At 54.1% G+C, this 27638-nt stretch overlaps 7 protein-coding genes across 7 annotated transcripts; 4 read left to right on the forward strand and 3 right to left on the reverse strand.

Moving 5' to 3' along the window:
• Positions 1 to 473: 473 nt before the first annotated feature.
• Positions 474 to 5042, forward strand: CPAR01_08303 (ABC transporter; the record flags this gene model as incomplete). The annotated part of the gene is made up of 3 exons (XM_060492571.1): positions 474 to 857; positions 957 to 2683; positions 2738 to 5042. 3 exons carry the CDS (start codon positions 474 to 476, stop codon positions 5040 to 5042), a joined length of 4416 nt encoding a protein of 1471 aa, XP_060348941.1.
• A 1715-nt stretch (positions 5043 to 6757) lies between these two features.
• CPAR01_08304 (uncharacterized protein) lies at positions 6758 to 7852 on the reverse strand (the record flags this gene model as incomplete). The annotated part of the gene is made up of 1 exon (XM_060492572.1): positions 6758 to 7852. The coding sequence occupies one exon, from the start codon at positions 7850 to 7852 to the stop codon at positions 6758 to 6760; it is 1095 nt and encodes a 364-aa protein (XP_060348942.1).
• A 1394-nt stretch (positions 7853 to 9246) lies between these two features.
• CPAR01_08305 (uncharacterized protein) lies at positions 9247 to 10990 on the forward strand (the record flags this gene model as incomplete). The annotated part of the gene is made up of 10 exons (XM_060492573.1): positions 9247 to 9511; positions 9558 to 9641; positions 9697 to 9878; positions 10083 to 10287; positions 10344 to 10353; positions 10412 to 10464; positions 10518 to 10645; positions 10704 to 10724; positions 10787 to 10852; positions 10907 to 10990. 10 exons carry the CDS (start codon positions 9247 to 9249, stop codon positions 10988 to 10990), a joined length of 1098 nt encoding a protein of 365 aa, XP_060348943.1.
• A 92-nt stretch (positions 10991 to 11082) lies between these two features.
• Positions 11083 to 11301, reverse strand: CPAR01_08306 (uncharacterized protein; the record flags this gene model as incomplete). The annotated part of the gene is made up of 1 exon (XM_060492574.1): positions 11083 to 11301. The coding sequence occupies one exon, from the start codon at positions 11299 to 11301 to the stop codon at positions 11083 to 11085; it is 219 nt and encodes a 72-aa protein (XP_060348944.1).
• A 487-nt stretch (positions 11302 to 11788) lies between these two features.
• On the forward strand, positions 11789 to 14581 carry CPAR01_08307 (fungal specific transcription factor domain-containing protein; the record flags this gene model as incomplete). Its single annotated transcript, XM_060492575.1, has 5 exons — positions 11789 to 12307; positions 12399 to 12652; positions 12708 to 14188; positions 14243 to 14373; positions 14432 to 14581. 5 exons carry the CDS (start codon positions 11789 to 11791, stop codon positions 14579 to 14581), a joined length of 2535 nt encoding a protein of 844 aa, XP_060348945.1.
• Positions 14582 to 17615: 3034 nt separating this feature from the next.
• Positions 17616 to 18268, reverse strand: CPAR01_08308 (uncharacterized protein; the record flags this gene model as incomplete). The annotated part of the gene is made up of 2 exons (XM_060492576.1): positions 17616 to 17901; positions 17967 to 18268. 2 exons carry the CDS (start codon positions 18266 to 18268, stop codon positions 17616 to 17618), a joined length of 588 nt encoding a protein of 195 aa, XP_060348946.1.
• Positions 18269 to 21652: 3384 nt separating this feature from the next.
• On the forward strand, positions 21653 to 23092 carry CPAR01_08309 (NmrA-like family protein; the record flags this gene model as incomplete). Its single annotated transcript, XM_060492577.1, has 1 exon — positions 21653 to 23092. One exon carries the CDS (start codon positions 21653 to 21655, stop codon positions 23090 to 23092), a length of 1440 nt encoding a protein of 479 aa, XP_060348947.1.
• Positions 23093 to 27638: the final 4546 nt, after the last annotated feature.

Genomic DNA, 27638 nt, shown 5'->3' on the forward strand with positions numbered 1-27638 from the left:
GTAGTACTTTATCATTACACGCACTTTTTCTCTCCTTTTTCTCTTTTGGAGGGAACGCGTTGCTGACCATCTCTGACCCATTCTTCCTTTTGCATTCCCCGGCCTCTTTTCCTCTGTTCTCTTCTTCCCTCGCGGAACCTGACGAAGCGCCTTGTGCCAAACCCATCGGACTTCGTCACCACTTCGAACGGATTTCGACAGCTTTCCTTCACTGTTTGTAAGCGGGTCTAGGGTACGCACATCTAGTCACCCCGTAATGAGCTAGCTTGTGCCCAAGTGACGGACATAAACATCTATCCCCGTCGACGCAGCGAGTGCATGGCAACTTGGGCCAGAATCTATATTGCCTCCGTTGCGCTTGAAGTTGTAGCCAGATCCACTGCTACCGCCAAGATTGAGACGACGTTTGAGCCCAGCTGCCCTATCTGAAAGTCAATATCGTATTGAGACTCGCTCGAGTCTTTCGCCAGAGAATGGCAGACAAGGACGAGAAAACAAACATCACGGCTCCCGACCCACAAGCCGCTGCTGTTGAGCCCGTCACGCCCAGGGAGCCAGAGGATGCCACATTCGCCATCGACATCGATAAGGCGGAGGAGAAGGATGAAAACTCAGACTTTGATGAGAAGAATATCAGACCAGAGCTGAGGGCGACCAAGAGCCATGCCACCGATACCAGCGTCGCCACAACAACTGCAGCCCAGCGATTACCAGAAAGCAAACCATGGTACAAGACGCCAAATCCACTGAAATGGGGTGGCATCCCTCCTGTACCTGATGAGAAGATCGTCTCTCGAGAGTACAATGCCGGCTTCCTCAGTCTTTTGACTTTCCAATGGATGGCTCCTTTGATGAGTGTAAGTGAAAACGCGCTGGCCTAATTCAATGGCAGGATGGCTTGGGCGTTTACTGGCCAAGTATGACCCAGAGTAAACAAAGACTGACTTGGATTCCAGGCTGGATACAAGCGGCAGCTTGAGCCAAACGATATTTGGGCTGTCAATCCAGACAGGGCCACAGATGTCATGACAGACAAGTTGAAAGCTTCTTTCAAGAAACACATTGACAAGGGAGGCAAATACCCCTTGTTGTGGGCATTGCATGAGACGTACTTCTTCGAGTTTTGGCTTGGTGGTATGCTTCAGCTCGCGTCCACCGTCTTCCAGGTTATGTCACCCTTCACCTTGCGCTATCTCATTCAGTTTGCAAACGATGCCTACGCAGCTTCGCAGCAGGGCTTGCCACCGCCTGCGATTGGCAGGGGAATCGGCTTGGTGATCGGCGTCACCGTCATGCAGATTCTCCAGAGTTTGGGCACGAACCATTTCATCTACCGCGGCATGATGATTGGTGGCCAGTCAAGAGCTGTGCTCATCAGCGTAATCTTCGAAAAGGCCATGTCTCTATCAGGGCGTGCCAAAGCTGGTGGCCTTAAAGATGCAACCGCCGCCGCTGCCGCCAACGCCCCGCCAGTTGACGAGAAAGGCAAGAAGAAGGCCAAGAAGAATGCGAAAAAGGGAGAAACCAAAGGGCCAGGTGTCTCTGGAGATGGTACGGGATGGGGTAACGGTCGAATTGTCAACCTCATGAGCGTTGATACATATCGTATCGACCAAGCGTCGGCTCTCTTCCACTTGACCTGGACTGCACCCATCTCCTGCGTCATCACGCTGGTCGTTCTGCTCATCAACTTGAGTTATAGTGCACTTGCCGGATTCGCCCTTTTGGTTGCTGGCATCCCTCTATTGACAAGAGCCATCAGAAGCTTGTTCAAAAGAAGAAAGTCCATTAACAAGGTTACGGATCAGAGAGTCAGCTTGACCCAGGAGATTCTGCAGTCGGTCCGTTTCGTCAAGTACTTTGGATGGGAGACCGCGTTCCTTGACCGTCTCAAGGAAATCCGAAAACGAGAAATTCACGCTATCCAGATCTTACTGGCAATCCGTAATGCCATCAACGCCGTCAGTCTATCGCTTCCCATTTTCGCCTCCATGCTCTCCTTCGTCACGTATGCAAAGACAAACAACGCTTTGAACCCCGCCGAGGTCTTCTCCTCGTTGGCCTTGTTCAATGGTCTTCGGATCCCCCTCAACTTGCTGCCCCTGGTCCTTGGTCAAGTCGTCGATGCCTGGTCATCGCTGAAGCGTATCCAAGAGTTTTTGCTGGCGGAGGAGCAAGAGGAAGATGTGGTTTTCAAGCCAGAGGGAGAGAATGCTTTGGAGATGACAAATGCTAGCTTCACCTGGGAGCGAACTGCAACGCAGGAGTCTGAAAAGACTGTAGGTGGCGCCGCAAAGGGTGGCAAGAAGGTTGCGACTCAAACGCCTGCACCCGCAAAGAACATCTCCAAGCCTGACGAGCCACTTGCCTCGTCTGGCGATAGCACGGGAGATGGTGCCAGCACGCTTGTCGAGGAGGAACGCGAACCTTTTAAGCTGCAAGACATCAACTTTGAGATCAAGAGGGATGAGCTAGTCGCAGTCATTGGAACAGTCGGGAGCGGCAAAACTTCGCTGCTGGCCGCGCTCGCAGGTGACATGAGAAAAACATCTGGCGAAGTTGTGCTCGGTGCTTCCCGAGCATTTTGCCCACAATATGCATGGATCCAAAATGCCACGGTCCGTGACAACATCCTCTTCGGCAAGGATATGGACCGAGCATGGTACCAAGAAGTCATCAACGCGTAAGTAACACCATGGTGGTTTCCTTGTCAAGAATCGCACTGACCTGGTTCTAGTTGTGCTCTGCGGCCCGATCTTGCCATGCTTCCGAACGGAGATTTGACAGAGATTGGCGAACGAGGAATCACAATCTCGGGAGGGCAGAAGCAGCGTCTCAACATTGCTAGGGCCATCTACTTTGACTCCGACATCGTGCTCATGGACGACCCTTTAAGCGCTGTTGACGCTCACGTGGGACGGCACATCTTCGACAATGCCATCCTCGGCCTCTTGAAGGGCAAATGTAGGATCCTAGCAACTCATCAGCTTTGGGTTCTGAACAGATGTGACAGAGTCATTTGGATGGAGGGCGGCAAGATTCAAGCCGTCGACACCTTTGACAACTTGATGAGAGACCACCGTGGCTTCCAACAACTCTTGGAGACAACTGCACAGGAAGAGAAGGAAGACGAGACAGCACCAACCAACCTGGCTGAAGCGCCCCAAGGAGACAAGAAGAAGAACAAGAAGGGGGCTGCACTCATGCAACAAGAAGAGCGCGCTGTGGCAAGCGTCCCCTGGAAGGTGTACGGAGACTTCATCCGCGCCTCCGGTTCCATCTTCAACGCACCCTTTTTGATCTTCCTCCTGATTCTCTCCCAAGGAGCGAACATTATGACCAGTCTCTGGCTTTCATACTGGACAAGTAAGCGTTATCCGCTGTCTGACGGGCAGTACATCGGTATATACGCCGGTCTGGGTGCCCTCCAAGCGATCCTCATGTTCGTTTTCTCGCTACTTCTGTCCATCCTCGGCACCAAGTCTAGCAAGGTCATGCTGAGGCAGGCAGTGACACGGGTTCTCCGTGCGCCAATGTCCTTCTTCGACACCACACCCCTTGGCCGAATCACCAATCGTTTCTCAAGAGACGTGGATGTGATGGACAACAACTTGACGGATGCCATGAGAATGTACTTCTTCACTTTGGCCATGATCTTGTCCGTCTTTGCTCTCATCATCGCCTTTTTCCATTACTTCGCCATCGCCCTCGGACCACTGTTTGTGTTCTTCATCCTCGCTTCCTCTTACTACCGCGCATCGGCACGCGAGGTCAAGCGTTTCGAGTCGGTTCTTCGATCTACTGTCTTCGCAAAGTTTGGTGAAGGATTGAGCGGTGTTGCCAGCATTCGAGCGTATGGACTCAAGACGCATTTCATTGCTGACTTGCGAAAGTCCATTGACGAGATGAACGCTGCGTACTACCTTACATTCTCGAACCAGCGTTGGCTGTCGACTCGTCTCGATCTGATTGGTAACCTTCTTGTCTTCACCGTCGGCATTCTCGTCGTGACCTCGCGATTCAGCGTGCCGCCGAGCATTGGTGGGCTGGTACTCAGCTACATTCTCGGTATCGTGCAGATGATCCAGTTTACCGTCCGTCAACTCGCAGAAGTTGAGAACGGCATGAACGCCGTGGAGCGAATCCAGTACTACGGCACTCAACTGGAGGAAGAGGCGCCCTTGCACACTATCGAAGTTCGACCAGAGTGGCCTGAGAAGGGTGAGATCGTCTTTGACAACGTGGAGATGCGCTACCGCGCCAACTTGCCTCTTGTGCTGTCCGGTCTTTCCATGCACGTGCAAGGCGGCGAGCGTATCGGTATCGTCGGTAGAACGGGTGCGGGCAAGTCGTCCATCATGTCGACTCTCTTCCGTCTCGTCGAGCTGTCGGGTGGACACATCACAATTGACGGTGTCGACATTTCGACAATTGGTCTCCATGACCTGCGATCCCGCCTGGCAATCATTCCACAAGACCCGACGCTTTTCAGGGGCACAGTCCGCTCCAACCTCGACCCATTCAACGAGCACACGGATCTGGAACTGTGGTCCGCCCTGCGACAGGCCGATCTCGTTCCAGCAGACGCGAACCTCGAGGATCCAAGGTCCAAGGAGTCGTCAAGCATCCACCTCGACTCCGTCGTCGAAGAGGATGGTCTCAACTTCTCCCTCGGACAGCGCCAGCTCATGGCCCTGGCGCGTGCTCTCGTCCGCGGCAGCCGCATCATTGTCTGTGACGAGGCGACGTCCTCTGTTGACATGGAAACGGACGACAAGATCCAGAACACGATTGCCACGAGCTTCAGGGGCAGGACGCTGTTGTGCATTGCCCATCGTCTGCGCACCATCATCGGCTACGACCGCATCTGCGTCATGGACGCCGGCCGTATCGCGGAGCTGGATACGCCTCTTGCGCTGTGGCAGCGGGAGGGCGGTATCTTCAGGAGCATGTGTGATCGCAGTGGCATCAGACTAGAGGATATCCGCGGCGCGAGCGAGGGTACTGCTCCTCAGGAAATCCAAGCTGGCGGATCGAGTTAGTCGGGGACATCATGAGCTGGTGGTATAAGTGAATGTAAGGGGATAACATAAAATGCAGTACATTCAGGAAGAACAAACATGGTCCCTCAAGAAAGAGAAGGCAAGGAAATCGTAGGGACAATAGCGTCTGGGACAAGTAATTTTCATACCCGGCCCTCCATATACCAGAAGCATCGAGCATGTCTTGCTGTAAATAGAGGGCGTGTAATACAAAATAGAAAAGAAACCAAAAAATGTTAAGAAAGAAGAAACCGCACACCGACGTTTCGCATAGAACGTGATGCTGAAGCCCTCATCATACCTGTACCACCCGTGATCCAGTCGTCTCTGCTGCTGCTCTTCGTTAGCACAACCCCACCAGGCGCCCGCAAGCCTTGGACAGCCAAGAGATCGTGAGACTAAGGAAGCAAAGAACCGAAAATGTCTCTCTCTCTCTCTCTCACGAATCCACAGCGTTCGTCTTCCCCCGGATCTAGGTCGTACGGAAGGGGGGTAGACGAATCGTGATACATGGCGCTGGAAAGGGTGTGACAAGATCCGGTGGGTTCACGACGGGTAGATGCACCCTGTTACTCCGTACGCTTGGTTGCGGTTCGCAGCTGTTTCAAGCGAGGATGGGGCAAAGAAGTTTTGATACTTCAAGGAATAAATGGGTGAGCGATATTTCTAGTCTCGTGATGGTGGTAGAAACCCTGGGGGTTGAGGTATGTCGTATGCGTCTCGACAGCTCGGTCTCAATAGCTTAGGAAGCGAAATCTCGGTTCATATCGAGATACCAGACATTCGGGGATATATCCCGTATATCCTGTATTCATCAAAGAAGGAAACGAAGAAAAAGTAGTAAAGATGCAAACCCCCTCTCCTCCCCCCTACCACGGGGCACGTTTAATCAGACAACCTCGGGCGATGGACATACCATCCGTACATGCGACGTTGCTCTCGGTCCGCTCGGTTCCATTTACATCGTGTAGCAGGTCCAAATCCGAAGTATAAAAAAGGAGGCTCATATTTCCTTTTTCCACGGAAAGCTTCCCCCCCTTGCCCACGTTGTGTCAAAAAAGTTTAATAGATTGGGATGATTGCCGAGAAAAGTCAAATGGGCTGACGACATCGGACCAGCTTTATCTCTATCCGGACGAGTACACTTCAGACGTAATCCGTACATAAGGTTTCCCATGCAGAAGCATATTGTCAGCGGTTGTCGTGACGACATGTACAAAGAACTACAGCTTGATGGTTAGTAAACATCACATGAAATTGTCTCAAGATATTTTCGAGTATTTCTGCTCATTGAAAGAATATGTACCAGCGAGCGATGTAGAAGCGAAGACAAAATGCCACCGGCGGATCGTCGTCACCAAGACTCCCAGTTTAATGCTCCGTCACGCCTGTCGTGGTGTACAGGGCCAAAATACAACTAGACAACCACCCTTGCGTAGCAGCCCTGTTGAAAAGGGAGCCGCCTTTGCCTTTTGACCCGCGCTCCACCTCAAAATTGCTGTAAGACCGGTACCGAAAAAAGTGCCCGGCCTCACTGGATGATGATTAAGAACAGTATTCCAAACCAGTGATGCAACTTGATGATACCCCTAAACGCCATGAATGTACCATTCAAAAAGCCCCAAGCCGTGACGTCTCGCCATTTTTTCATGACGTAATGAAACTGTTTTTGATGCATAGATGGAATGAAACCAAATAGAAAAGAACCCCTCTCTCTAGAATCGACCACCGGGAGAGTTGTTGGCATTTCGAGATCCGGGGCGCATCTGGCTTGGCGGGAAGGCATTGGGATTCTCGTCCAAGAGATCCTCGAGGTAAGCACTGGGAGCTCTTTGTCCGTTCCCAGGCGCCGCAGACAAGTTGACCGAGCTAGTGCTAAAGTCGCGCCTTGCGCCGTACGAAGGAGATTCCGGAGGCGTAGATTCCCTCAAGTTGTTGCGGCTTCCATACTGGCCTCGGGATTCGGGGCGGAGGTTCGTCAAACTTATTGAGTGACCGTGAGCAGGACTGGGAGACGAGGTGGCAGCGGCGTAGAATCCAGAAGGAAGGAAACGAGAGTCGCGGTTGGTGGCCGAGTTATTGTTATTGTTGTTGCTATTGCCGCCGCCAGCTGCGGTGGGCGAGAAGAAGAGGTTCGACTGGCTCGGCGTCGCAGAGGGGATGGGGCCGCGCTGCGTTCTACGCACACCACGTCCTCCATTGGGAACGAGAGAAGGAGTGGATTCGCGGTCGGTATACTTGTAGAATTGCGCTGGAGGGGCAGGGAAGCTCTGCTTGTCGTTGGCGACATACTGAGCATTGGCGGCGCGGGCGACGGAGCGGTGCAGCAGACAAGCGATGATGCCGCGCCAGATCAGAATGCCGAGGCCAAAGGCACCAAGAATGGAGCCCACGGCAATGAAGACGGTTCCTTGAGGAGCACTCGAGCGGTGCATATAAGGAGCGTTGTTGGTGGGGGGTACACTGGCCGGCGGGTATGTCGTCACAATGGGCTGGTTTGTAAGGGACGGTAGACCCGTGAGGACATCGCCAGTGGAATCGGAGGTGCCGGTGATTCTAGGGGCACTGATGCTCGCTTCCGTTGTGGCAACGGTGCCGGTGTTGGTGATGACGGCGGTTGCCGCGTTGGTGCGCGAAGGCTGCGCGGCCGAGGTGGTGGCATCGTCTGTAGAAGCTGCCTGCGAAGCACTGGTCTGGGCATTTCCTCCACTGCTACTATCTTGCGCGAGACCCGTGGTAGAGAAGAGAGACAAGGCGGCAAAGGTGGACAGGAGAAGCGAGCGCTTCAGCGAATGGCGTGACGAAACCATGGTCGGTCGATTCAGTTACGTCCGAGGGGGTCCGGTGTTTACGGTGGGATGCGATGCTCCAAACTCAGGGTGATGCAGTCGTCGGTCACTTTTGGTCTAGACACTCTATGCTGTTCGGTTGTCGAATCGATGAAAGAAGGTCGTTGACGGCGATTTTGTCGGTCCCCGTGGGTAGAAAACGGGGTTGGGTCGTCGTTGTGGTGTCCTTCCGGATGGGGCGGTTCGGTTCATTCAGCTGGCGCAGGCTGAGTGCGATGAATTGGGGAGAATCGAACGAAAGTATCGAGGCAGTTGCGGATGCAGACTGGACAGGCAAAGCAATATGAAAGAAGGAAAGGTCCCGCTGGCTAAAACATTGCTGGTGCCGGTTGATCGTTTGCTGGGTGGGCGGCTTCCGAGGTTTGTCGTGAGGGAGTCAATTAGGGAGGAAGGGTTGGAGGGAGCAGGAGAGGGACGGGAGGGATGAGGGTGCGTGATGGGGAAGAGAAAGGGAATGGATGGCGAAGGCGGGCCCCTGGTCAGCAGGGAACGGGCCTGGGGAAAAAAAGGAGGAAGGGTCCTTGCCTGCTCTGGAGGAACCTGCTGAGAGCAAGCACAACAGGCGACAGTCTACAGCATCCATTTCGTGTTAGCGGACTGGGCGGTTCTCGTCCCTGCCCTTGGGGCCTGGGCTGTGGCGCGGCGCATTTCCAATGGCTGCACCTGAAAGTTCTGACGTGCTGCTGTGTCGGGGTCTGTTTATTTTTGTGCATTTGGGCGGCATTTCCTGGGAATGCGAGAGGGAGAGAGACATGCAGACACAGTGCTGCCAGCTCATGCAAGCCAGGTTTTTGACCTGCAGAAAACGCGCAAGTCTGGGGAAACAGACACGGTGTGCCATCTATACACACTATGCTGCAGGACTGTACACAAGTCGCCCTCCATGATGATGATGTGCTTCCGCCTTCTTTCGTATGCCCACACGCTCTCGTATTGAAAACTGAGGTGTCCAACAGGCGAGGGTTGATCCCACTAATCATCATTTCCAGGCTTCCAGCATGCGCTACAGTGGCTGCAGGTCGCAACCATCATCAACACGAGCCATCCATCCGGGGTAAGCGTGTAAGCGTACCTGGCAGATGCCCACCCATTTACCCAATATTAGCCAAAGATCATCGAAACTCGTTGGAAAAAAAATGGGCCGTGAAGTGATGGCGAGCCTCGCTGTGGAATGCGAATGATGCCCCATTCCTCTCCACCAGAGTCCCGGTGGTCCCCTATCTTTGCAGCTTCGCTTCGTCTTCGCGTTCGTCAGACCTCCAGTGCTCCAGTAGTTTGAAATTCATGCCGGATGCTTCAGACTAAGGCAAGCTCATGAATGGGCGCGGCGGGTATCAGACCCGTCTCTGATCATAATGGGCTGCTATTATGCATGCGCAGGGCAGTGCACAGAAGTGCTGATGCAAGGCACCACCAGACTACCAGTCCAGACTCCAGCGCAGCGCCCACCTTACCTCCGGCGTTTGAGCGCCGTTGATCGATTGTTTGCTTTTCCTGAGGTGGGAGAGGAAATTGTAACGCTAGAAGACCAACGCCCGACAGCGGTAGAGCAGATAGAAATACAGAAGAAAACCGTGGAGGAGGAGACCCCCTGCAATTTGTCCACCTCGGTCCCTGAGAGTCTCATTGTCCCCTCATTCCGGTTGCTCTGGGTCACCCTCCCCAGGACCCACCTTGCTCGCAAACGCTGCGCGGCCTCGCCCAAAGTTCTCACCGAGCGCACAGACTGACAACGTCCTCACCTGGGCTTGTATGCCAGACACCGAGACCACCCTCCATCCTACACCGAAAACTTTTTTTCCCAGCTCTCGGCCCCGCCACATACGCAGGGCGACTAAACTCAGGAAAACGTCAACGCAACAGCCTTGTCCAGCCTCGCAGACGCCAGTACTCCTCCGCTCGAAGACTACGACGACGACCTATACCCGATTACCCGCACGAGACCGACACCATGGGTGTCCAGAAGAAGACCAGAAAGTTTGGTGAAGTACGTCCGCCAGTCCCTACTTTGCGCCAAACCTCGCGCGCATCGCAAAGAAAATATCGGAATCCTTATCGATAAGAACTTTTCTGGTTCACCGAGCGGAAGTTTACGATGATTGCGATTCCTACAACCGAACGTTGGAGGCTTGACGTCTCTCTGACACTGTCACTTGCAAACAAGTTTGCTAACCATGTACGTTCCTACTAGGTCAAGCGAGTTATCGGCAAGAACGATGCCCGGCGCAAGGAGAACCTGAAGAAGGCGGAAGAGGCTGAGCAGAAGGCGAAGCGTGAAAGAGGCGGTCCGGATGGCGAGACAATCGTCAGAGAGATTCCCCAGGTCCCCTCCCAGATGTTCTTTGAGAGCAACTCAAGTCTTGTGCCTCCCTATGGCGTCCTCGTCGATACCTCATGTAAGGCCCCGTCGCCCCTACCTACCTCTGAATCGCAGTTGTTAACCGTACTCCAGTCTTCTCCCGGTACGACAAGCCTGCCCGAACGTATAACTCTCGCCCTCCTCGACTAACCTACTCCTAGTACAGTTCAGATGAAGTTGCCAGTGATAGAAACCATGATGGACTGTCTCTACGGTAGGTTACGGCACCGCACGAATTCTGTTGGCACCAACTGACGTCCGAGCCAGCTACCTGCCACCCCATCGTGACCGACTGTGTCATGGCCGAGTTGGAAAAGCTTGGTCCCAAGTTCCGCCTTGCTCTCAGAGTAGCGCGCGACCCCCGTTTCGAACGACACAAGTGCACACACAAAGGAGTAAGATCCACTGCGAGCCCCATCATGATTTTCCTTTGCTAATTACGTTTTCCCTCAGGTGTATGCCGATGACTGCCTCGTAAGGCTCCGAACTCTACATCATCAGATGATTGTATCGAAATACTGATCAATGTTTCATAGGTGTCCAAGGTATCTAAAGACAGAGTGTACCTCGTCGCAACCAACGATAAGGGTCTTGTGTCCAGGGTATGTTCAACCTCGCCCGGAAGTCAACGAAGATGCTAACATCAATCTCTCTAGCTCCGTCGCATACCCGGTGTTCCTATCATGAAGTGTGGACGCGGAAAGTACACCATCGAGAGATTGCCCGATGCCCCGATTTAAGCTTGGATCAACGATGTAGGAGGGATATCACGGTCACTCCAACAGCGCGGGAGAGAACATTGAGTCGCTTGAACGGTACGACAATGGGACTGTCAAGCTGAAAAAGGGCTTGAATGCCGTGCTAGCTCAATCTCCCGACAAGAAAAGGCGATATAAAAACCGTGGAAATCGAGAAGATCGCCGCATCGAGTGGCGCGCCGAGCCCTGGAAATGGAGCACGGCAAGGGAGAAGTAAAAGCAAATCTGGGTTCTGGTTTTTGTTGGCATTTTCCCTCAAAAGGTCGGGTCGTGATGCAATTCGACCCAGCCATTGTGTATCGTGGATTGGCACTTTGTAATTATTGGTATGGAACCTTGGTGGTCGTCAAAATAGTCGGGGTTAACCAAGCCGTATCCCCGAGACTGGCCGACGGATGGAGCCGTCAGCTCATAGTTGCCTAGTAGGTGGTTTTTGGCCGCTTTTTGAATCAAGAGAATGACCCAAACGTGACTTGCATCCTGCTGCATTCCCAAACGGGTTTTCCTTTCAGACTCACACGCAATTACACGCTGACACAGGACGACAAACAACATTAGCGGTTGTCAAAGGAGAAACAAAACCCGGCTCCGGAACTGACGTCAAATAAAGTTAGACCTCCGGATCTGAATACGGACGGCATCACCCCCCTTCTTAAGCCCCACCCCCGTCATTCCCGTCACACCCACTCACATGCGGCGTCGGGCACCGCATCGGACACGCCTTACAGTCTCTAATCGTCCGGTCTCTGCGAATCGACCAAGGGGTATCCGTAAGCTCCAATGGATCCGGACCACGTAACCCCACCCGCCGGACCAAGCACCGGCGGCAGCAACCCCTCTTCCACTTCCAACTCTTCCGCCCCCGGCCCCGGACCTTCGTCCGCCTACCATTCGGCATCAGCATCAGCAGCAGCCGCCGCAAAACGCTCCCGCGTCCTCCTCTCCTGTGGTCCCTGCCGCGCCTCCAAGCTGAAATGCGACCGCTCCGAGCCGTGCGGCCAGTGTCTGAAGAAGTCCCGCCCGGAAGGCTGCGTCTACGCGCCGAAACCCGAGAAGCAGAAGCCCGCGAAGGGCATGGCGGCGCGGCTCAAGAGGCTGGAGGGTATGGTGAGGACGATGATGGATGAGGGAGGAGGTGTCGCGGGAGCGGGACCAGGAGGACCGCAGACTACTGGTGCTGCTGTCGACGCCGTGCAGGAGGAGGAGAAGGGCATCGCGCAGCCTGGGGGTCAGCTTGTTCAGGGGGGTAGGGCGAGTACGTATGTTGGGGCTACGCATTTCATGGCTATTCTTGAGGATGTGAGTTGTTCCCTTCCCCCGCTGTGATGCTCGATGCAAGATGTGAAGGAAATCCGAACTGGATGAGATATTGACTAAGAGGGTTTGGCAGATTGAGGATATGAAGAGCTACTTTGAGGAGCCGGAGACCGACTACGACGAGAGCCCTGAACCGTCAGACGAGATCGAGGCCCCTGATCTCATGCTCTTCTCGAGGAACATGCCTCGCAGCAGAGAGGACCTGTTGAAGCTGCTCCCTGAGCAAAAGATTGTCGACAGACTCATCATGAGGTACTTTTCCTCCCGTAGTCCATCACAGCGTAAGACACCACGGCTCGGCTCTCGCGATCTTCACCCCATGGCTTCGTATGTATTGACAAGGCGGCAGATATCGTTCACAGACCAACTTTTGAAAAACAAGTGAGTCTCCAATCTCCTATCCGCCGTCTCCCTCCTTCATACCCTTACTGCCAACAATCTTGCCAACAACTCCCATCCAGTACGCCCGCTTCTGGACCGACCCGTCCAGCACCGACCTCCACTGGCTCGCCCTCCTCTTCATGGTCATGTCTCTCGGCGTCTTCTACTCAACCTTCATGGCACCCCACGAGCTCTCGGTCGACTCCCCGCAGCCGCCCATGGACCGCTTCAAACTCTTCCGCGCCGCCGCCGCCTGCTGCCTCGTCTGGGGCAGGTACACCCACCCGACCATCGCCACCATCCCGCCCTTCATCCTCTACGTCGAGGCCGAGTTCATCATCTCCCGCGCCGCCCAGATGAACTGCTACGTCCTCTCCTCCGTCTGCCTCCGCCTCCTCCTCAAGATGGGCCTCCACCGCGACCCGGACCGCCTCCTCGCCGCGGGAACCGTCATCTCCCCCTACGAGGGCGAGATGCGCCGCCGCATGTGGAATATGGCCGTCCAGCTCGACCTCCTCGTCTCCTTCCACATGGGCCTCCCCAGCATGCTCAACGGCATCGACGCCGACTGCAGCCTCCCGCGCAACCTCATCGACGAGGACTTTGACGAGGACACCCTCGTGCTCCCGCCGGCCCGACCCGCGACGGACTACACCGAGATGACCTACCCCATCAACAAGTCCGCCATGATGCTCGTCTTCGGCCAAGTCGCGCGGCAGTCCCACCTTCTCACCCCGCCGCCCTACGCCGAGGTAATGCGCCTCGACGACCTCCTCAACACCTCGTGGTGCGCCGTGCCGCAGTTCATGATGGTCAAACCCCTACAGGAGTGCGTCACCACCCCGCCCATGCAAATCATCCAGCGCTTCGGCCTCGCCTCGCTCTACAACAAGAGCCGCTGCGTCCTCCACCGCCGCTTCCTCCTCGACCCCGCGCCGCGCCGCGAGCACGACTACTCCCGCCGGCAGTGCCTCGAGGGCGCCGTCGTCCTCCTCGACTTCCAAAACACGATATGGCACGCCTGCCAGCCGGGCAACATGCTCAGCCAGAACGGCTGGTTCGTCTCCTCGCTCGCCGTGCACGACTTCCTCCTGGCCGCCACCATCCTATACCTCGCCATCGGACACGAACCGTTCTGGGGTGGCGTGGACGGCAAGACCGGCGCGGCGACGACGACGACGACTTCGCCCGGGTGGATGGCGGAGATGAATCCCCCGCCGACGAGGGCGTACCTCCTGCACCTCCTGCAGAGGTCGTATTCCGTCTGGATCGCCATCGCCCGCGGCGTGCACGAGGTGAGGAAGACGGCGGGTATCCTGGAAACGATGCTGAACAAGCTGGGGTCGCCGCCGAATTCTCCGCCAGAGAACGGGGGCGCAAAGGTGTCGTCGGCATCGGGACTTCGCCAGAGTGACGGGCCGGAATCGGCTGCTCGATCCGCCCAAGACGACCAACAGCTACTCGACGGTCTTTCAATGAATGGTACGGCTGTGAAGATAGCCCCTTTTCGTGTTATACCTGCTAACTATCTGACAGACTCGACATCGTTCCCTACGGCTACGACGAATCGCTTCCAGCCCTTTGAGTTTGTCACGTCGGGCCTCGGGCCAAGTGAACCTGGGCTCGATCGTGGATGGGCGGCGGTTGGCAATGAAGAGATGGACTGGGTATGTTTCACGCACTCACCAAGCAAGCAAAGCCGTACAATCTGACTGATATCTGCAGCGATACTTTGACAACATTATGGCTCAGCCTCACAACGACCCAGTCGGTCTCGAGTCACTGGACGCGTCCCAGCCGTGGTTTGAACGGACACTGGGACCGGACGATTTTGATTTCTCTACGTCTGGTGCATGGGATCCAAGCTTGGGATAACCACGTTGAGGTCACGGCCTACCGCGTTCAAGCTGATGAGCACAGCGAGCTCCCAGGCCTACATATCAAAAGACTTGGCAGCTGAACGGAGCTGATCTGGGGCACACAAGCATCGTACTCGCGCTCGGCCGACCCAGAAGGGGTACATGGGGCTGCGGCTCCGCGAGCTCCTCCAAAAGAAGCTCCTCCTCTTGGACATAAAGCCCCTCCACCAATACCTCCGGCCCTAGTACAGTAACTGGCTCGCTTAGGTGCCAACTGGGCCTCGTGAAGTTTTCTCTCCTCAACACGCGATATCGGTGCCCACAAGCACGATGGGCCCGTGGGGGATAGCAGTCTATTGCCCTGATGGATCTGACTAGCTGGCAGGGATGTCAAAAAAAGGTCGGCTCAGGTGACTTGAAAATAGACGCGAGGTCGGCGTTGGACAGCAATTCACAATAGACCCCGGATTTTCCTTCTCCTTCGGGTCCGCGCCAATATCTAAACATCTGGCTGGACCGATGGTGTGCGATGAGCGGCCGTCCTCCGGGGAATTGGACCCTGCAAGCTCGATGAGGGGTTCTCTCGGCGGTCGACACACAGTGAATACTATAACGTAAATTTGGTGGACCGGTGGAAGTGGCCGGCGGCGACGTGCGTATGGAATCCCAACAATGTCGTCTTCGACAACGGCGAGCCATCTAGGGCGTGTTTCGGTCCTACATGTGTACGTCTCGCCGGCATCGTCTCCATACACTCTTCGTTCAAGGGCGCGAAGTTGCCGACGAGGGAGCTGGCGCGCAACGGTGCCCTACGAGGCATGGACCAACTTCCCCGCAAAACCCGCAGATTTGACGGCAACGAAGCGGGGGCTGTTTGCATTAGTAGCAGTAGGTATCTGGAGGCTGGAGCAGCTGGGGGACCAGTGGCGCTTGTCCCTTGAGCTGAGCTCGCTCTCATGCTGGATGGCTGCTTCTCTTTCTCGGCTCTTTGTGGTGTGTTACGCAAAAAGCCAAGTTCCTTTGGCGACGGCCAGACGGCACGCAGTAACAAGCTTCTTGGGCGCGTAAATTTGGAGATTTGCAGGCTCCTCCGCGGAGATGCCCACTTCGGAGAGGGAGGGGAAACGTTGGCTTATGAGCAGTACGGAACGCCAGTTGGTTCGCTTGATGACGGCATGGTGGTCGTCTGGGACGTTTGCTTGGCTCCATTTGTACGTAATGAGGAAAATGCGGTGCTAGCAAGGTCGGCATTGCGCGATTCCTGGGTCGTCATTGGCGCATTCTTGCTCGTGCTTGACCTGTCGTCTCAGCTCTTTGTCAATCAGATTACGGATACTGGCGCCTCCCGAGTTCCGATAGCTAGATTGAGGTTGACTGCTCTTTTGTTGTTGCCCGCCAGCCTATTGTCTCGCCATGTCCGGTAGCTCGCTGCCGGACCGCATTCAGAAGGGAGTTGAGCTTCGTCCCAAGGCACTGGATCCGATCGTTGATGACGGAAGTTCTAGTAGACAACGGTCACAAATGCTGCACGTCTAGACTTTCAGCAGAAGCAGGTTCCGCCTCAAAGTCCGCGTTAGCCTTCAGGGATACCCCGCTGGGTTGCGTTTGAATCCTGCGGCTTGGCCTAGGCCATTCTTCGGTTTTTGAGGGTGTCTACTCACGTCCAATGTTATCAGTCGGAACGTCATCGGAACCGGAATTCTGTGGACTTGAATGTGAGCACACGGGCGACAGCGCCTTTCCCTTGATCCTTTCCCTCCACGCCCGTCATAGTCCATATCGCATCATACAACAGCATAATTGGCTGATAACAACGACGCTCCCATGACCAATGGCATTACCAGCGTCAGGCTCGAACAAATATGAATTAGACGTGGGTGCGCCTCCGCGAAGGCGGTTACTTGACGCTCCTGGAGCCGACGTGCATGAAGGGCCCTCAAAGACAAAATAGGCGGCGTTGTGATGCGGTGCTAGGTCGAACCCGGGTGATGCAGCAAGCGCTGTAACCGGTGGGAGCGTGGCACGGGTAGCTCAGCGAAGAGGCTAATCTCAGACCTGCAGAGAGTGAGGCTAGAGGCTAGAGCCCAGATGCTAGTGTCTGCATGTGTGGTGGGTGGGAGATTCTGGATGGTGTCTGGGTGTGCAGTACGATTTGCCCATCATGGCGTAGAATTGCGATATTCGATGATTCTTCTGCCTGGGAGCTAGCAGTGGGACCCAGCCATCCGGGCCAGGGGGGCCATGCTGTACTCCGTACGTAGAAGGGGACTCTGAGAGATACCGCGAGAACCTGGTCGAGCATCGTGGACAGACGTATGTGTACGACGTAAGGCCATGCCCATTTGGTATCGGTAGTGGCATGGTCCGGAGGCTCGAGCTTTGGACGTAATAACGAAGCGGTGGGCTCTGTGATGGTGGACGATGCAGATTTCTTTGGATCACGTTTGCGAGTCGTGTGGAGCTCTGAGCCAGAAAAAGTTTGCACAGGGTTCGGAGAGTATTGTGACATCGGGATTGACTCCGATCACCAACCTGACGACGCGCCAGTCGACAGTATGTGGAGACATTGATTTGCGCCGGGGGCTGACCGGCGCAGTAGTGCTTAAAATCAAGGACCCCGTGATGGGCGACCGTGCTCGTAATAGGGCCCGTGAACCGACAAAGTTGGACTCATCAAGGTGCCCTTATCTGATGCCATGGTCCGAGCCGGGCAAGCATCTGTGTCCGTCCAGATAGGCATGAGGGACCGGTATGGAGGGAGGCGCAGACACCCCGATATCCATGGGCGGATGTCTCGGTCTGATGTGATGATGTGATGGCAGGTCAAGCCCGTCAGGGTACCTAGGTAGGTTCGTGTTTGACAGGCAGTGAGCGTACGGAGTGGACTGTAGTCGGTGAGCACATCCGAGGGCCACATTGATACTTCAATATGGCATTGATGCAAAACGTACGTACGACGTACGATGTACGACTACCTCCCTATGCCTTGGGTAGCATGGAGGGATGATAAGATGCCCCAAAGGTTGTAAGTAACTTGTAAGGTATTGTACTCATGTCGTCTCTATCGTGACCGCTCTTGATGTCCTTGACGCCTTGGGAGACAATGGAATGGCGGCATTACAGGGCTTGGTTGCATAGGTTTCCGCCGTGAGTGACTGCGGCGTGGGTGCTTTCCAGGTTAGACTGAGAAGGGTAATAAAGTTGCCAAAGATAAGGAAAATTTTTCTGAAGCCGCAGCATTGCGCAAGAAAAAAAAAGACTGGGGACAGATGGTGAGAGGTCCGACTGTCTGAGGAGAAAAAAAAGTTGGAGGAGTTTCCCAGTAGGTAAGAACAACTGTGTAAGCGAAACCCCGAGCCAACCGCGGCCATGCTCTTACATAATAAAGCCAACCTACTGTGCTAGGCTTCACGGGAAGAGAAAAATTGCTGCAAATGGGGCACTGGGGAGGCCCTAGTAATCTTTCTTCCAGGTCGTTCTCTTTCTCAGATTCTCTCCTCAGGTCCACTACGGATACATCTGCGCCTTCCAAGTTTTCTTTCCCGCTCATGAGACATGGACACAAAGACTTGCCTTGAGAGTTGAGACGGAATGGACTGAGGGCCTGCCCGCCGTAGTCCCGTTCCAGGACCCGTCCAGGGCGGCCCCTCTTTTGGAGAATTGCTCCAGTACGGCTCCAGAAGTCCCCGTCTCGTTGATGCATCGCCCGATTCAGTGACCATGTCATCGATCCCGGCCTGCTACTGGTTGCGCTGTAGCAGGCGTGGTTCCGGTACACCCTGGAAAGTACAGACAACGGCGTAGCTTCTGGAAGTTGCTTGGTGAGGGACTGGAGTCGGCTACCTTCGTAGTAGTGGAAAGAAAGAAGAGACACAAGTTTTGGTAGGTGGTGCTAGATGGAATGGGAAGGTAATGCGGTACACGTGCTCCCACCTCGACACCGTACCGGCTGAGGTAACCGCGTATCTTTTCTCATGTATCCATACAACCTACCTACCTACCTACCTACCTACACTACCTAGTAGGTACCGAGTATGGATACAGAGGTGTGTTTCCCCATCCCACTTAACTTCCCACCTCGCATCTTCCGCTTTTACACCACTTACCCTCTCATTACTCGATGGCCGTGGTAATGCTTTCCCGACTCTTCATCATCAGTGGTTAAGAGCAGAGTTCTCTCATTACTTAGTACTTACTTACTCGAACCACAACCCCCATATCGCACTCCTAGTGTTTCCATCTCATCTCATCCCAACTTGTCCTTGCGTTCTCGCAGTTCCGCGAGTACCCCCCCCCCCCCTTCCCAGGCACGTTCTGGGATCCGGGCGTGCTTCCGGCCCCATGGATGATGGCTTGATGGCTGGGTGTGGTGTTTCCGCTCGATGGGGCCCCGTTGTTTGCGCTTGCATCAAGGTTCGAATGAGAAAACGCAACGTGCTCAACCTCGTGGCCGCCGGCGAAGATTCAATTATTAACAGAAAAGGGCCAACCGCAAGGTCCTGCCGCGCCTGGCCCTGGCCACCGAAATCACTCCAGTAAAAATACAAATTCTTTATCCGTATTGGAATTTTACTTTTGACTCTGACCGTCCCGTTTGTGTTTGTTCTGCTGCTGCATTTGCCGACTAACTCTACCTACTCTAAGAACCTCGCGGTTGCTGCTGTACTTTGTCTGGCTCTTTCCATCACCCAAGAAGATTGGATATCACACACTCTTCCATACTTACAGCATTAGGCAGTTCCCGTCACACACCTTCTCTCCCACACCCGCATACATATCTACCTGAGGTACCTTGTCCAGACATACTTACCTTACACTTATTCCCCTCCCCCTCCGCTCCCAGACTTATCAATCCTACCGAATCCACGGTTACGCCTCTTCTTCACCCTCTTTCCTCGCACATCCTTCCATCTCACTGGCTACACTCTGCCTCGGCCTGTCTTCCTGTTCGCCCAACATCATCACCACTCACTTGGCCCAGGACCAGCACCACCAGCACGGCCCAGAAACATCGCGGCATACCTTGTCCGTTTCCAGTTGGTCATATCACCACACGGACTGACTAGGACCGGTATCAAAAGCTTGGAGACTCCTCCATCTGAGGTCATCTGGTCTTTGCCTTCCTTCTAACCTTTTATACTCAAAGCGTTGGATCGTTGGCTTGGCTTTCTCTTTCATACTCGAAAACCGAAAAACGCCCCGACTTTACCTACCTTTTTCGCATCAGGTACGGATACAGCCTGGACTTTCTGCTCCGGTCGTCTCAAGCACCTTAAGGTTCGACTTCACATAAGGCAACCCCATCCTGTTTCTACCCGAACCACTCTACAGATTCGCCCTAGTCGTTCTGTAGGTAAAAGAGCCGCCCAACGACACAAGCAGAAGGCCATCGCGACACAAAACGGCACCATCCAAGACCCCAAGGAACATCATCTGATCCAGTCGTTATCCACTGGACCACTGCACCGTGGACCTCTTTATTTTCTCCTTTCCTGGCGACCACACAACCCCCAGGCTCAAACCATTCACCGCTGGTGAGGAACACCCCGAAATCAGCCAGCTTCGCATCGGATCTCCACGCCGAACTCCCTCCCCAACCTGCCCACCTAGGCCGGCCTCTTTACAGACGACCAGCCCAGCGCCCACGACGCAATCTAACCGGTGACACACCAACGCGCATACTGGGGCACGGTCAGCCAGTATATACCCCGATTGGACGGCCTCCTTGCACCGTGAGTATTCGGTTGCAGATTATCGGTGGATAGCCCGACAACAACGACGACAAAGTACATACAGCAAGCAAGCACGCACACCTGCCGTCATCCCGGAGCTTTCCTGAGTGGGCAAGTCGACTTAGAACAATTGCTCACTTGACTGAGACCGGCAGGGGACACTCGCACACACACCACATTCTCACTCACTCTCTCACGCTTTATCTCTTGTCTCTCGCACACGCATTCTCCTCATCATTGACGCCTGCTGCAATCTTCGCGGGACAAATCTATCCGCACGCCATTGAGAGCTGTCTCATCCCATCTAGACACCCCTCTGTCCTATCCATTTTACAGCTTCTGCAGCTGCCAACGTCCCAACCCTCGAGCCACTTATCTCAGGAACACCCGGGGTAAATACGAGAGAGCGTACAACAATCCTGGAGATATCTTGCTCGCCTGCAGTCCTTGCCTCGCCTCGCCAAATTTCCCTTATCAGCAGCATCGACAAAAAGTCTAGCACTTCCATTTACCACACCCCTCCCCCCTTGTTGACCGGATACCTTACCTCCCCTCGCCGCCTCCGCCGACGGACGCAGCCTAGTTTGCTATCCGTCCATTCCCCCAGATCTTTTGATCGACCTTTGGCCTGAACAGGCGTGTGTCCATCTCTTGGATCTTGGCTTTTTTGGCTGTTTGCTGGGGTTGACCCCGCCATCGACCAAAAATAAGGAGCTCGCTGTTTTGATAGCGGGTTTGATTGCTATCTAAGGTATCTCGCCATTCTCCTCAACCGACCCCTCAGGGTTCTTGAATCATTCCGGTCCACGGCTTCAGGAACCGACCGCATTTTGATTCTTGTTCCTTTTTTTCGAGAACGCACCCCGTCACGTCACCCGTCACCCGTCCACACCTTTACTCCGAACGCCTGCCTCTCTCCGCGTTCTTTCGACGTCGCGTGCGCAGAGACCTGCACTTGGCCCGTTCAGTCCTCCCCTATTCCGCGATAAGGCCTTCGGCTTGCTATAGGTTCGAGGCGGGATTTTACGTATCGGTTTGTCATGGTTGATACTCCTCTTTAAGAAAACAAATCCTATCCATCCATCGAATCCGACTTAACGATCGACGAAGCCGTTTTCGGGACATTCAGCCTACCACTACATCGCCCTCTCTCTTTTTTTCACCCTTCTCCACAAACCGAGGCCGCACTTACACCCTCCCTACAGCGCATTCTCTGGGGGAAATAGCGGGGTTGACGACAAGCCCTTGCAGCAACCCTTTCTCTCGACTCAAAAAAATCCTCTACTCTGTGCCGGCCGCACAGCCAAAGCCTCTGCTCTTCCCCGCAAGAGCAGTACGTGTCCGAGACTTCTCAGATGGTGACTCTGATGCCTTCCCAACTCAACGGGATTGGGATCCCTATCCGACCCGCCAAGCAACAACAGCAACACCAACAGCAGGATCACTCAAATCACCACTACCACGGCGACTCAGCTGTCTACAGCGCCGTCAGGACACACAAGCACTCGCGTTCATCATACTCTGACGCATCGCCGTTGTCTTCTTCAAGAAACAACTCCCTCACCTTCCGCCCTTTTAAGCGCCCGATGCCCACCCCGAACAAGACGATTGCTGTCATCAATGCCAGCGGTCGTCAGGCTGCATCATTCATTAGAGTTGCCACGGCTGTGGGCTACCACGTACGCGCTCAGCTGCGGAATCTCGAAGGCGTCGTAGCCACCGAAGTCAACTCAAATCCTAATGTCACCGTCCTTGTCGGCGAGTTGTACACTAGACACAAGCCCACTCCGGACAACAGAGACGTGACAACCAACGGTCCCATTTCCGGTGTTGGTGTAAACCACGACCTGATCAATGACCTCTTCCGCGGTACTCAGCTGGCTTTCATCAACACCACCTTCTATGGAGATGAGTTCCAGATTGGAAAGGCACTTGCCGACGCCGCTAAGAAGGCTGGTGTACAACACTATGTCTACTCCACGATGCCCGATCATGCCGCATACAGCTCGGATTGGCCATCACTTCCTCTCTGGGCTGCCAAGCACCAGGTCGAAGAGTATGTCCGCTCCATTGGCATGCCTGCCACCTTTGTGTACACTGGCATTTACAACAACAACTTCACCTCGCTGCCCTACCCGCTCTTCTGCATGGAACTCCAGCAGGATGGTTCTTTCACTTGGCAAGCCCCATTCCACGAAGATGTGAAGTTGCCTTGGCTGGATGCTGAGCACGACGTTGGTCCCTCCATCCTGCAAATATTCAAGGATGGTGTGGCCAAGTGGCGCACAAAGCGTGTCGCCTTGGCTTGGGAGATGTTGACTCCACGCGAGGCCTGTGAGGCTTTTGCGAGAGGTGTTGGACGGCCAGTCAAGTACATCCGGGGCCCGATCGAGCTCAAGGTGAAGATCCCCAATGGCTATCGTCAACAACTCGAGGCGCTGGAGAAGCTCTTCTCTCTCGGCCACGAAGATCCCAAAAAGCAACCTCCCTACTTTGGAGATGTAGAGCTGGAAGAAAACTGCCTTACTCAGTCCATGGCACTTTGGGAGGGCCCGAGAGGTTTGGAAGAATACGCACAGGAAGCTTTCCCGTTGGAGGAACAAGCCAACGGCTTGACGTGGATGTTGGAGGAAGAGGAAGAGGCGCCCGAGGAGGAAGTTGCGCCAGCCGTTCACCAACGGGATCATGAAGTGCAACAACAAGATGAGGAAGAAGAGGAGGAGTATTCAGACGAGGAAGACGAAGGCCTGACGATGAGAGGCCTGAAGAGAGACGAGGAGGAATGGCTCGCATGAACCCGGGACGCGTTGAAGTTTGGGACGCGGTACCACTTGATTTCGACGGCCTTGGGCTCGAACGACTTCACACGTGTCATCGACACACACATTCAACTTATACATTGCATGCGGCGGCGTCCAGGTGCCGAGGATTGTTGAATAACGACGAAAACAAAACGGTTCGGAAAATAACGTGCGTTTAGGGAGTCGATTTCCTTTGCTGCCCGGCGGTGGCGTACCTTCCCCCCAAGTCGGGGTTGAGTTGAGACCTCTCTGAGCGGAGCCAGTTTGTGTGATGGCGATGACGGCTCTTTTTCCTCGATATCATTCATATGGGCTGGCATGGCGTTGCGTGGTCGACAAAATCAAAAGAAAAAGGGCAGCTAGTTGTGCATAAGGTAGCTCCCGGGCGATTATTCTCTGGTTATTGGGCTTTTTGGTTTACTTCATGACGAAGCGATAGGGGATGGATTCGAGAAGAGAAGAAGGGCAATAGGCCTCAAACGGTACCTATTCATCACAAAATACATAAAGACAATGTTCAACTTCAAACCGCAATGCAGCCTACGAAGATGAGACGGAAGGAAACCTGTAGGTGAAGTAGGGGGGCGCCGCAACCAGTTTAAAAGGCAGAATTTCCTCATTTATGAGGGCGCTTGTCGTCGGTTGAACGACCCAGGTCATTTACAAGGCACAGATATCGGTTCTTCGCTCCATGCTTTTTTCCCTCCCCCTGATCATAATATTGCCCCCCCTTGCTCTACAGCGTGGGGGTTTTCCATCCTTTCTCGCGCGCGCTCTTTACAAAGAGAGTCAAAGTCGACAACGCGCGACCCCCGTGGAGCCCACCTTTTTTTTTCCTTCTCGGTGAGCACCGCTGCACCGCGCGGGATGGGGGGGATCATGGGGGTGGGAAGACGGGCAACACCGACGGGTGGGCGGTACCTTGACGCGGGGGGGAGGTTGGCGTTGCCGCCCGCTGCCGCCGCCGCCCGCCCGCCGAGGATGTGCACAAGGGCCCCGGGAGATGCATGGGATGACTTCATATGGGTTCTAGATTTAGGTTTACACGGATAGGGCAGGAGGGGGAGGGGGGTTCGGTGTAGGTGGTCTTGACCGAGGGGAAGATCGGTTCGGTGTACCTTTACGCAGTCGTTTTAGTGATTTCTTCACAATTTCGTTTCTATGCCGATATGGGCTGTGAGGTTGTTGGGGGTCTTTTGACAACTTGATGCTTGGCTAACGACCTGGATCATGGGGAGATAAGATAGATGGAAGGCAGCAGGTTGTTGAAAGGGGGACACCCTACATTGAAGGCTTTTCCAGCTTCTAGAGCCCTTGGTGGAATCATCTTTGACGGAAAAGACATACTCTTTTCCAAGTATCGTAGTACGATACTTTGTAGAAACGCTGCTTTTGGTTCCTTTGCCTGTGATGTAAGTGATGGCAAGAAGTGACGAAGGCCCCCACGGAAATTCCGGTTCATGGATGATCAAAGTTAGTGTGCAAGGGGGTTTTCCTTCCAGAAGCCTTCTTCCCGAGTCAGTCTTTCCCAATTTGGGGCTCGGTCGTTGTAGTGTGAGATTGGCCCCGGCTTTGATATACGGATAGATACGACGGGATTGATAGGAGAGGGTCCGGACTGTTTCTCTCATTCTAGTGTCCGGACCCCATATCCGATAAGGGGAGCCAAGTGTTTTTTTTGTTTCCCTCGTTACACACTTCCAAGGTCCAAAGAACGGTACAGGAATGGGGATGGATATGGGGCTAGGCTGGAGAGTCTGGGAAGATTCTGATGCAAGTTGGATAGGTTGACGACGGGCCTGTTCTCTCACGAAGCCTATGCGTAATGTACGTCCCCTGCACACACCGATACGGCTCACAGACAAGGCCCCGTCCATTAGATTCGTGAAAGCGTTGATCACGGCGTATTATTATTCTCGGTGGATGGAATAAATCTTTGAGTCGACGTTATACGGTCCTAGGATCCATGCGATAGATCATGTATCCGAGTTCAGGGGCTCTCTCACCAACTCTCAGGTACGAGCACATCACCACAGAGATACAACTACAATCGATCACTACCTTACAGCACGCCCACCATATTCTCCTTCGAAAGCTGTATCATAAACAAGGGCAAAGTAACCGTCAGCGCTTGATCTTTCCCTTATCGGCCGGGGCCCTTGGGGCTTGGGGGTGAGGCGACGCGCCTCATCTGGCTTGACCCCTGACCAAGCCCACACCACCTCTCCCGTCCGAGATCCGACGGACGGCCCATAGAAGTTGAGAAACCTTCCATTCCCTCGCCTACGGATACAGGGCTTATGTACTACTGCAGGTTTCTTAAGCTAAAGCAGAGATCCTCGACATGCATTCGAGAAGAACTAACGTGCCTTCTAGAAGGGCAACATACATGCTTCACTCTCCGAGATGCCGCCGGTAACCGTCCATCACCCCACGTGGGAGAGCGCAGGGTCATTACGTTGACATTGCCCAAGGGACGCCCCCCCCCCCCCGTAGTTGCTTGTGCTTGTATCCAGCGACTTAATCATGTCCGTGGAAGAGGGTTCTCAGAGAGCTTTCTCTCGTTATCACAGGTGTCCGGGAACGGAATTCCGGAGCCCCATCAGCACGGGACACTCGCGTCCTTCAGATGGCATAGATAAGAGATTCGGGAGGGCGGAAATCCCTTTCCCTCTGAGATAGATTCCGCTCACTATCCATAGGGTTTGGGCCTTCCCATCGACTCACTCTGTACCTCTCGCGTTTGTACTGCAGAAACGGGGTTCAGCTCTCAACGGACTGCAGCAACATGAACCCGCTTTGCTTGTTCGAGCTCTTCCTTGCCCACACATTGCCCTGCTTGTACTACGGCTCCCGCGTTCCCCTGCTCCTTGGGAACCCCTGAACCAGCAGACAAACTCCGGTAGTGGGAGTCCCCCCCCCCCCCCCGACCGTCATGCAGCATGAAAATCTTCTCGGCGGGAAGTTCTGGGGCCATATGCAACCTGATGACGCCTCACTACGTCTTTTCTTCGTGATGGGCTTGGTGGCCCAACGGGTCTCGTTGTATGCCGTGCGGATGAGTACATTTTCTCTGTTGGCCTGGAATTCCAATTACAGATTACTTCCATGTATGGGTCGCGGCCGGGTGATTTGAAGTGAGGAAAAAAGGCTTGGTAGCCTAGATTCTGAACCTTCAGCGGCTCTCCTTGTTTCTCGGCGCAGTGTGTTTATTGTCACCTTGAGCCAAAACCTGAAGCGCGGAATATAGATCAGGCTCATGCCTGGAAGACTCTGCTATGTAGGGGGAACTTCATGCAGTCTTCGGTGAGGCCTTGTTCGCTACCTTCAAGCCGTATTGCCTCTACAAGCAACGATTTGGCTGAAAGCGACATCCCGTCTTACCAACGGGTGCGCCATTGTTTGCATACTGTAGCGGTTGGTTATGCATGATCGGAAGGCACAATGAGGATTCAGCTTGGTCAATCTCGGACAGCGACTCAAAGCTACGGATGCAGACCCTTGATAACCGTGTGGGCTCATAGGCTCGATATGGACACACTTCAAGATACATCAGAGTCGCCTAAAGATAGCTTCCATCTCGGCGTTCCTCTCTCATGAGCGATCATCTCATCGGCGTAAGCTGTTTCTCAGGGCCGTCCCTAGCTCCCGATCACTCGACGGCACAAAGTGACGCCCACCGCCGCGCTGCGTTTCCCGATACCCCTTATCCGGGGGATCTGACCGCAATTCCTTATCATGGCCCAGCAAAGACGCGTCCTCTTTTCTACTACCATGAAGATGCACAATGAGGATTCCAGGGTGAGATCTCCGTAGATTCACTGAAGTCAGGCCATTCAGTCAATGTGTTCTTCGCCGTCACCTATCGACAGCTAAGCCGGCGCCTGACCCAGGAAACCCCAATCGTGAACCATTTCATTTCAACGACAACTATCTTTAAGACTATCCTATTCATTGCTTACCAACATCCGGCATCTGTAGGTTTTCTTTTCTCTATGAAGTGGCCTAGGATGACCAGAGAGTACCTGCCCACGCAGCCTCTTCACCTCTGTTTCATAAACTCGCCCCAGGCTGTCAATCTGAACCACCAAATATACAGATATAATGTGATTTCCCAGCAGAAAGATGGTACGGTAGCCAAATTGCACCTGTATTCAACTGCCCCTGGACTTGCGATCGCTGTCAAAACACGCGCGCGCAAGCTGTGTGTGGTCAGCCTCACAAATGAAGCTCTTGCTTCCCTGATGTATCCGTACATGATAGGAGACCTTTCAAAGTGCCAAATTATGACGAGCTTGCATACGAAGAAGAGCTAAGTGGCGTATGAGTTCTTATCGAATCTCACCACAATTTCACTCGAGACGCCCACCAGAAAATTGATAAGAGTCACTTTTTACAACCCAAATGAGCCTTTCATTTACTTAAGCCCTTCAGAAAGGGTCTCTGTGGGCACTTATTTTCCTCATTTTCTCTAAAATTATGGTTGATGGGAGAGTAATGCTCGTCACGGCGGCTGTTATATGCTTCCACGCTCACACAT

Source organism: Colletotrichum paranaense (assembly GCF_030867605.1).
Source record: "Colletotrichum paranaense strain IMI 384185 chromosome Unknown Scaffold_6.1, whole genome shotgun sequence".
Taxonomy (NCBI): Eukaryota; Fungi; Ascomycota; class Sordariomycetes; order Glomerellales; family Glomerellaceae; genus Colletotrichum; species Colletotrichum paranaense.